Source organism: Danio rerio, chromosome 2 (genome assembly GCF_052040795.2).
Source record: "Danio rerio strain M-AB ecotype USA chromosome 2, GRCz13ab, whole genome shotgun sequence".
Classification (NCBI taxonomy): Eukaryota; Metazoa; Chordata; class Actinopteri; order Cypriniformes; family Danionidae; genus Danio; species Danio rerio.
Genome location: NC_141022.1, coordinates 59,309,653 through 59,320,000, shown reverse-complemented (window position 1 = coordinate 59,320,000; position 10,348 = coordinate 59,309,653). Strand labels below are relative to the sequence as shown.

At 33.1% G+C, this 10,348-nt stretch overlaps 2 protein-coding genes across 8 annotated transcripts in view; both read left to right on the top strand.

Annotated features, from left to right (window-relative positions):
• Positions 1 to 2,248, top strand: part of calr3b (calreticulin 3b) — a 15,838-nt gene extending 13,590 nt beyond the window's left edge. The window contains 1 exon segment of the mRNA NM_201465.3: positions 497 to 2,248. Within this exon segment, the coding sequence (NP_958873.3) occupies positions 497 to 694 (198 nt within the window). The 3' untranslated portion in view covers positions 695 to 2,248.
• A 3,769-nt stretch (positions 2,249 to 6,017) lies between these two features.
• The window catches only part of eps15l1b (epidermal growth factor receptor pathway substrate 15-like 1b), a 101,435-nt gene continuing 97,104 nt past the window's right edge, over positions 6,018 to 10,348 (top strand). For all 7 annotated transcript variants that reach the window (XM_087241655.1, XM_087241653.1, XM_087241651.1 and 4 more), the window contains exon 1: positions 6,018 to 6,103. In XM_087241655.1, coding sequence (XP_087097781.1) covers positions 6,077 to 6,103 — 27 coding nt within the window. In that variant the 5' untranslated portion in view covers positions 6,018 to 6,076. The remainder of the gene's footprint in view (positions 6,104 to 10,348) is intronic.

Sequence of the window (10,348 nt, the reverse complement as noted above, 5' to 3'; positions counted from 1 at the left end):
TTTGTTATTGTTGTTGTTGTTGTTGTTGTTGTTATTATTATTATTATCATTATTATTTATTATTATTATTATTAGAAGTATTATTGGAAGTATTATTATACTTTGAATCATTTGGGTTGTTGTTTTTGTTTATTATTATTATTATTATTATTATTATTATTATTATTACATTTGTTTCCCAATATGTCAGTTTTATATTCTGGCTAGAATAGACAAAATAGCTGCATTATTGCAAATATTTTATTGAAATAAATTGGCTAGCATGATGAAATTAAACTGAATATATCCATGGCATTAAATCTTAAATGGATAAATAAGTTTGCATCTAGTAAATTAACAAAAAAAACTAAACAAAAAGCATGAATATTTAGAAGAAAAAAAAAACACTCTTCTTCAGATCTAAAGAGCTGCACCACTTTCCATGTAAATTAAGCGTAGTTTGCATGCAGTTTTATATAAGCAATAAACACATTTTTAATTGTCTGTCCTGCAACAGGGCCCCGAGAAGAAAATGAAGGATGAACAGGAAGAGAAGAAACGCAAAGAGGAAGAGGAAAAGAACAAGGAGCAGAACACCGAAGCAGCAGATGAGGAAGAGGAAGACGAAGGAGAGGAAGAAGAGGAAGAAGACGAGACTGAAGAGCCTCAGGAGGACGAAGGAGACGAGGATGTGCTTCAGAAAGACGAACTGTAAAGCGGAAATCGTTTTTTGTCCATATTCCACATTATACCAGGGACGCGACTGCAGTGCATTCATTCAAAACAACACATTCAGACTGAATGGGAACCAATGGAGGTTCTCAGACCACGCGATCAATCAGTGAGCTTTGACCCCTAAATAGCCATTTAAAGAGACGGTTCACCCAAAAACTGAAACTTGTCATTATTTATTCATCCTCCATTTGTTCCAAACCAAAGTTTCTTTCCTCTGTTGAACACAAAATAAGATATTCTGTGTTATATTTTATTGTAATTAGTAGCATAGTATTTTTTTATGCTACTATGGAAGTCAATGGGTCCCAGCAACCAGCATTCTACAAAATATCTTCCTTTGTGTTCAACTGAAGACAGAAACACCTAAACGTTTAGATTTTTGGGTGAACTGTCCCCTTAAGTACCTTATTTTGTTTGTTTATTTAGAAGATCTCAGCCCATGCATTTAATTAGTGATCTTTGACCCCTAAATGGCCAGTTAAAAGACAGTTAACCTAAAAAATTAAATTCTCTCTTTCATTTATTCATCAATGACTTGTTCCAAACCGGTTTGAGTTTCTTTCTTCTGTTGAACACACAATAAGATATGCTGAAGAATACTGTATTTTATTATGATTGGTAATATGAATTAGTAGCAAAACTGTGGTAGTCAAAGGGTCCCAGAAACCAGCATTCTTTAAACTATTTTCCTTTGTGTTCAACAGAGTAAAGAAACTCAAAAGTTTAGAACCACTTGAGTGAGTGGTGATTTTGGGTGAACTGTCCCCTTAAATACCTAGTTTTTGTTTGTTTGTTTGTTTGGTAGTTTTCAGCTCATGCATTACATAATTAGTGACATTTGACCCCTAAATAGCCAGTTAAAGAGACCGTTCAGCCAAAAAAAAAAAAATGAAGTCCTTCGCTTGTTTCAAACCTGTTCGAGTTTCTTTCTTCTGTTGAACACAAAGGAAGATATTCTGAAGAATGCTGGTAAAAACAAACATTGACTTGCATTGCATTTTTTTTGCTCCTCCTATGGATGTTAATTCTTTGAGCATTCTTTGAAGTATCTTTTTTTGTGTTTTATAGAACAAAAAAAATAAGTTTAGAATCATTTGAATTGGTAAATGTTCTTTTTTTAATGTGAACTGTCCCTTTAAATATCATCTTTTATTTGTTTGTTTGTTTTTGAGTGTTTCTTTATGGTACCGGGGTCCGACATGTGAAACACCTTTAAAGAACTGGTCTATGATCAGTTTATTGTGCCTTTTGTGTATGCAAAATTGTTGTTTCTGTTAGTTTGAAGGAATTGGATTAAGTTAGATTAACAGTCTGTATCAGGAAGCCGGATTAGCTTTATAGGCAGTTATGTTTTAGTTTAGTTTGCACCAATTCTGCATTTTGTAGCTCAGCTTCTACATAATACCATGGCACATAATGACTTTACCTGTTTGTTCAAACTACTTATTTATGACGAGTCGAACCAACACAGTTTTTAACTTTTTTTTTTTTTTTGGCCAACTTAATTGTTTTATGTTCATTCAACTTAAATTTATAAAAACGATTGGTCACTTTATTTTGATGGTTCGTTTGTTTTTGTTGAATTTAAGTTACATTGCATCTACATGGCAACTAATTCTCATTAGATTATAAGTAAACGGTCAGTGTTAGTTAACATGGACTTACAAAGTGTCTTACAGTCAGTTAAATGTCTGTTTAGCAGCAGATATCAAGCAGACAGTCTACAAATGCTTAAATGGACCATCAAAATAAAGTGTTACCAAACGATTAAGTTAACTTAATCGATTTGTGTTGGGACAACATGAAGGAATTGTGTGGATGCTTTACAGTGAGTAATTGAAGTCGAGCTGCCTTAAAGGGATAGTTCACCTACAATATTCTGTCATCATTCACTCGCTCTTCACATGTTTCAAACCTTTGAGTTTCTTTCACACAAGAAGAAATCTTGAGGAAAGCTGAAAACCGGTAACCATTGACATCCATTGTAGAAGAACAAATACTAGGGAAGTCGATGGTTACCGGTATCCAACATTCTTTAAAATATATTCTTTTGTGTTCAGCATGCAAAAGAAATTCATAAAGGTTTGAAAGCAAATGAGGGTGAGTACATATTCATTTTCTTGTGCGAACTGAAACTTACCTGATTGGTTCAAACTAAACTGAAACTTAACAGGCTAATCCAGGTTAATGTTACAGGCCTGGGGTGTACTACATAAGGTTACCAGAATGTTGCACAGCTTAAATAGTTGATTCTTAATATTGCAATGAGGAATAGAAGATGAGATTTTCACCATGTTATTGTTGTTATTGATCAGAGATTAATCAGGTTACAGGCTGGGCTCCAAACTATTGACCTCATTTCTGAAACCGAAACAGAATGGAGTAGTTTGTGTGTGAACTGTTGAGGAATGAGATTCTTGAAAAGCATACAATTGACATTTGTGTTTTGTAAATGAGGACCGGTTAATGTTTGTACTGTAGTGCAAAACTTGCAGTGACACGATGCTCCTTTGGCACTGATGATTTACGTTTTGCTTTTTAGTTTGTGTTCTGTTGCCACAAGTTATGTGCTGTGGTTGTTCTTAATGTCCTAAATGAGATTCAGTACAATTCCTTTTATTTTCCAGCTTTATTTATTATAACAGCAATGTCTTTTTGTTTTTACCGTACACATTTTCAGTGGCAGTAACGTTTGCGACGTCCATATTGTAGTTACTTGAAAATAAACGAGCTGCAGTAGGGGATGTGGTTATATTTGCGTTAAAATAAACTAGTTGTCTACACACTGTGAAGTCCCCGATGTTCAAATTGGATTTCTTGTCAAATTGCAAAATCTTGTTTTGTGATGTTCGACCACCTTTTTACATGCCGAGACTTGTAATTAATGCCAAAGTTTTAATAAATAACTTTATTGTACATGCAGTTGTGTTATTTTGTGAGTTTGGGGTCCTAAGGAAATAAGATGATATTTGATCTCCCACACTTCCCACTTATTTGGGTCACTCATAATTAATCTAGAATTGTGGATATTTTATTCACATCCAGAAGTTTGGATAGTTTATTCACAAGTATCTGAGTAAATATGTACACTACCTGACTAATGTCTTGTCATCGATCCCAGTGGAAGAGCAGTCCTAAGACATGCGGTACAGGTGAATTGGGTAGGCTAAATTGTCTGTTGTGTGTTTGTGTGGATATTTCCCCGAGATGGGTTGCGGCTGGAAGGGCATCCGCTGCATAAAAACTTGCTGGATAAGTTGGCGGTTCATTCCGCTGTGGCGACCCCGGATTAATAAAGGGACTAAGCCGACAAGATAATGAATAAAAATGAATTTTCTTGTCGGCTTAGTCCCTTTATTAATCCGGGGTCGCCACAGCGGAATGAACCGCCAACTTATCCAGCAAGTTTTTATGCAGCGGATGCCCTTCCAGCCGCAACCCATCTCTAGAAAACATCCACACACAGACACTCATACACTACAGGCAATTTAGTTTTCCCAATTTACTTGTACCGCATGTCTTTGGACTGTGGGGGGAAACCCACGCCAACACAGGGAGAACATGCAAACTCCACACAGAAACGCCAACTGGGCCCCAAGTGGTGCTCGCTGCAGAGCCATTTGAGGAGAGGTGAGCTCCAGAGAGGGGGAGCTTAAGCTTGAGCTCCACCTTTTTTGCACTTCTGTGAGGCGACAGCACTACCTACTGCGCCACTGCGTCACCTTATTATTATTATTATTATTATTATTATGTTTTCATTTTTTTATTGAAATAGCCAAATTGTGACTGAGAACAGCTGAATGTGCTGGCCAGTTTGTTTTTTGTCTAATAAATGACAGTAGGCTACAGTTTTTTTTTTACTTTAAAACTTTACCAGATTGCTAGTTTTCCTAATATATGATGTAATAGATTTGTATTTTAAAAATTAGTCTTGTTTTAATTTTTCCGTACTTCAATTTTTTAGGAAATATTTTTAGTAGATCAAAAAGTGTGGTTATGATGACATCTAACTAGCAAATCCAGCAAAAAAAATCACTAAAGTGCAGTATTGAAATCTCATAGTTAAATAGAAAGTGAGGTTTATAACTGCAAAAAGTCCAAAAAGTCCAAAAAAAAAAAAAAGAACCACCTCTTTCACCAAGCTGGTTACGGGTCTGTATAGTTTACTACATGTTTTCCTCTATGTGCTTCTGACATATTTAATATCGCACATAAGTACACTAGATTTAAACGTGTATTCTTTTTGAGTCTTTTTTGAACATGTGGAACCTGATCTACTTTAGTTGTGTTCACAGGAGTATACTTCAAATAATAAAAGGTATACCTAAATGCACAATAATAAACATAAGGTGCAAAAATAATAAATAAAAATAATTGCATAGGAAAAAAAACTAAGAAAGCTGTACAAAAAAAGCACAAATATACTATAACAGTAAACGATTAGAGTACTTGCACTAAAAGAGTCCTGAAAATGTACACAAAAAAGTGAGCCTATTCAGTACCAAGTAGTATTGATTGAAGGCTTGAACTTTTCTTACTTAAAATAAACTTAAGATATACTTAATTTTCATAAGTAGCTTAATACTGACACATGTTATGTAGTAGATAGTCAATATGGTTTGTGCTAGCAACATGAAAGTTGCGGTTTGTTAAGTTCTGATGGATTTCTTTAGGTGAGCAAGTGGTTTATATCTGCATAATTGTTGATTGTAATTATTTTACAGACAAAATAATATAAGAATTTGAACTGCAAATAAGATAAGCTGATACAATTATATAATTCGTGTTTACTATAATGGCAGACATTTCACATTGGTTTCCCCAGATATCTGGCGTTTCCAAAACTGATTCACCAGATGGAGACATTTTACAGCAGATTGTTGTGAAGTAAACTGTTTGGACGTGTTTATTACGGATTTCTTGAGACAGAAACTAAATTATTTTGTAAGGAATTAGCAGCACTTCTGATACACGTAACTTTACTGTAGCCTAAATGAATTTACGCTTAGCTACTAAACTTAGCATTTAGGCTAATGCGTGAACAACTGCAAATTGTTTCATTATTTACATATTTATTATTACACAACTTATGGTTTAAAATGTGACTAAAACATATAATTATTGTTTTTCTTGCTTTTACATGATTAGTATTTTACATTAATAACAACTGTGTCAAATTTGTCAAAGTGCGACGTTTGCGTTTGTTTCATAATAATTTAACTCAGTAAATGTATCCTAAATTAATATCAACGAGATGAACGAGTTAATCTTTAATAAACAAGTAACTCAACCTTTCTCGATTTGACATTGGCTGTACGCGTTCACGAGACCCTCCTGTGCGCGTCCTCGTGAATCAGGAAATATGGCGGCGCTCACGCCACTCAGTCAGGTAATGACTTTAAAAGTTTGTTTAAATGATACTATCCAACAAATATTAAGAGTAATTATGTAATATATGTTGTGTTGTGATAGGAAACCTTGTTACGTCTGGTTTAAGTGTAACTTAAACACACGGGTATTTGGTCCTCCTGTAAAACGCGCGCAGTTATCGACGGTTGTTAGCTAATATTTCGCATTTATTTATTAGATGGGGCTTTTTATAGGTTTTCATAACTCCCAGTAATCGATTACTGAGCATATTGTGCTGTTAAAGTCGCTGTCTTGCAACTTTTTGGCTCGCTTTATGTCGTGACAGCTGTTCAAGCAACATCCTAACAAAACTGATCATTGTTTTTTCTCTGACTCCTATCATAATTTCATGTAGAAACATTAGTCTTATGTTGATTATATGTTTTATGTTAGCACTCCGTGTGTTTACAGTGTTATTAAGGACAGAAACCTGTGTTTTCATCATGTGACGTCATCGATGCCAAAAGCAGCCCCTGCCCTTCCCATCACTGTAAAAAAAAATTTAATCATGTGCATTTTATATTTGTATATAATAGGAGAATAATGTGTGTGATCTCCTGAGATTACAGAGTTTTGATGAATGAAAATTAAATGTATTTAGTTCAGTCATAAAAGAGAAAGTATCGTCATAGTCATAAGCAGAAAGTTTTAATAAAATGACACCATAAATAAACGTTAACAAACCTATCACCAATGTAATTTGAGGTAGCAAAATGTAATTTGATGTACAAATGTATCTCCTGAAAAGGATTTATGGTGACAGTAATCTTTAATTTTTTTGTTGTCTACTGTTTTTCTTATTTTATTTTTTATGTTTTTATATATATATATATATATATATATATATATATATATATATATATATATATATATATATATATATATATATGTGTGTGTTTATATATATATATATATATACATATATATATATATATATATATATATATATATATATATATATATATATATGTGTGTGTGTGTATATATATATGTGTGTTTATATATATATGTGTGTGTGTTTATATATATATATATATGTGTGTGTTTATATATATATATGTGTTTATATATATATATATGTGTGTGTGTTTTATATATATATATAAATATATGTGTGTTTATATATATATATATGTATGTGTGTGTGTATATATATATATATATATATATATATGTGTGTGTGGTTATATATATATATATATATATATGAGCAATTCCATGAAAATGTCAACCTTATCATGAAAAAATAAACTTTTGACCAAAATAACAAAACCTATTTCAATTTGCTTATTAAGGTCTATATTTTATTGTAATGATGTGCTCTTGTTGAATTTTTAAGGAAATTGTTTTGTTTATCCATGAAATATGAGGATTGTGCCAATGGTAATTTTCATTATCATCCAACCACTTTTCGTGCTTTCAAAAAAGGGGTTAAAGACTCACCTTTTCCATGCTTTATGTTAACAGTAATCATTCTGCAGAAGGATTGGAGTCTGTAGTATAAATAATTATCCTTACTTTTTCATAACATTATTGCCCTTTTGATTTATGAGCTACATATTTAAGACATCACGCAGCTTCGGTCACGTGTCACGTCCGTAACGATTTAATGAAAAAGTTTATATTGTGGAATAAATATTATAACAAATAAAATGAAACTTTGTATACAAAGCCAAAATATGTCCATACTAATTATGATCGCCAACTCATCTCAGGTCTTTGTTCTAAACAACCACAATTTTGCGTTACGGACGTGACCATTTTTGAACTCCTTATTAATATAAGCCAATGACTAGCGCATATTTGTTCATTATGATGCTGCATTACAATTACTGACTTACATTACATAACATCCATATGTTATATCAAGAACTGAACATTTCATTTAACTATAAATCACTTTAGTAACATTTCAGAAATAAATGTTTAATAAGAAAACAACATTTTACATATTGCCATAATTGGCGCATAATCTTGGTGTTTTTGCGATGCAGCACCTTGTGTTGAAGCACTTCTTGTTTCTTTTGTAGATAGGGTAACTGACTGTCAAATAATAGATCAAATAGTTGAGATACAATTTATGCCAAACTAGGAATGCTGATTTCGATTCATTTTGCCAACAAACATCCGCTGGTTAACCGAATATTAACCGTTAACAGATTAATATCAAAATATTATTTAATAAAAAAAATTGACGTGCCAATTTTGTCTGACACATTAAATATTGCATTTTAAAATACTGATTTAGGTTATTTTAACATGCGAACAGCATACAGAACGAGCATATTCACGCACCTGGAGTGTTTTTTTAGCAGCATAGAAAAACTGAATAAACTAACAAAAAATAAATAAATAAATAAATCCTGCTCTAGATCTTTTTCACTTAAATGACAAATTAAGATTACAAAACGAAAACATTAACTGAATCCTTTTTAGGAACCGGCATAGGCTGTTTGTCCAATCATGTTTTTTTCCGTCAATTAAATATTAGGCTACCTTACGAAAAAAAAAGCATTCAATTAATGCTTCGCTGTTATAATATTACAAAACCTGTCAACATTTTTAATAGAAGTCATTAGTTTAAAAATTATATCTTAATTATGATTATGACTTAACCTATTTCCTCCGTCTTACTTGCGGTTCATGTGCGCACGCGCTGCCTATAGTGAAAGATAACAATGAACCATAAGGCTTTGAACCTATACATTTTGTAAAGTATAGGCTAAGCATATAACAATTTTGTTATTTACATGTGATACTGCATTAATTTGCATACATGTTTTATAAGCTGTAAAATGAAAGCATCAGTTTGGTGCGAAGTTATCATAAAATATTTGTCTTTGTTTGATTTGTAGATTAGGCTATTTAAAATGTATATAAGAACTATTAATAACTGTTATTTTCCAAATGGAAAAAAGGTGGTTTGTTGATTGTAGTCTGCATTAAATCATGAATATGCCTAGTTGAGTTTATGACGCGGCTCCAGGCAGCACAGACGACCAGGATCAGCGCTGGTTCGTCAACTCCTGTGTCAAACTGTGGCCAGAATATCCTTCTTTCATTTTGCTTTTTTGGCAAAAAACATCTGTAAGCACGTGTGTTTGCACGTGTTACTGTCATGCGAGTTAACAAATATGTGTTGCTCATAGAAGCCGATCACAACGAACGCGCTTCTTCATTGCAGAGACGTGAGGCGCTCCGCAATGCATTTTATGTTGACAAGAAGAAAAGAAGCACGGTGCTCTTTTGAATGTTACTATAGATAGCGACTGAATCTATTCTATAGCGATTGAATCTGAAGCTATTGTGCGCAAGTGTTGCTGTCAATGTTTTCATAATTGAATTTTTAAAATAACATTATGAAATTCAAGATTTGTAAAGTCATACAACTTTGGATGACTTAAAAACAGCGACCAAGTCTCTCCGTCATCAAAAAGTTCGCCGTAGTCATCTTGACACTGCTGTCACCTCCAAGGAAACCCCGCCTCTGCTTTCGTTTGATTGAAGAATGAAAGACGCCACTGAGGTAACATGCTTTTCTTCTGGAGCGCACAAAGCGCGCAATGACAAAACGCGAGGCGCGCAAGGCGCATAATCAATAACCTCCATGCATTTGGTCTTTTCCCACTGCTCAAGATGCGCACGCCGCGGGTCAGGCCACAGCGGAGTTTTCATTTCATGCAGAGCATAAATATGTTTTTTATTTCATTAATTAAATAACCATTTATAAAGATAAATTTATCAAAGCGACACAATTCATTTTCCAAGCCTTTTATCCAAAATCTAAGCACTTTCAAAGCTTGAAAATTGGCTATAGCCTACATTAAAATTGAAACATTTTCAAAGATTTCCAGCACCCGGCAAATGCGCTTGAGTGCTTATTAAAATTATTTTAATAAGAATAAGAATAAAATAAGAATAAAATCTTGATATTGATCTAAGCTTTAACTACATTATATGAGTATTAAATTTGTTAGAAAATCGATAGGACCTGCAGCTGTAAATATTTAATTCAATATTTTACACAATCGGTTATAAACTATAGCCTAAAAATATAAACATTATAGTCATCCATCGTACATGCCTACAACCAATGACTATTTTTCTATGCTTGTTTAACATAGCCTACACAAAACCTTTCTTAAGTTTTAAAGTTTTCTCTCTCACCCTGGTGCGTATGAACTTTTTGCAACCTGTCCTGAAGTGACTGCCGACGAGAAAAAGA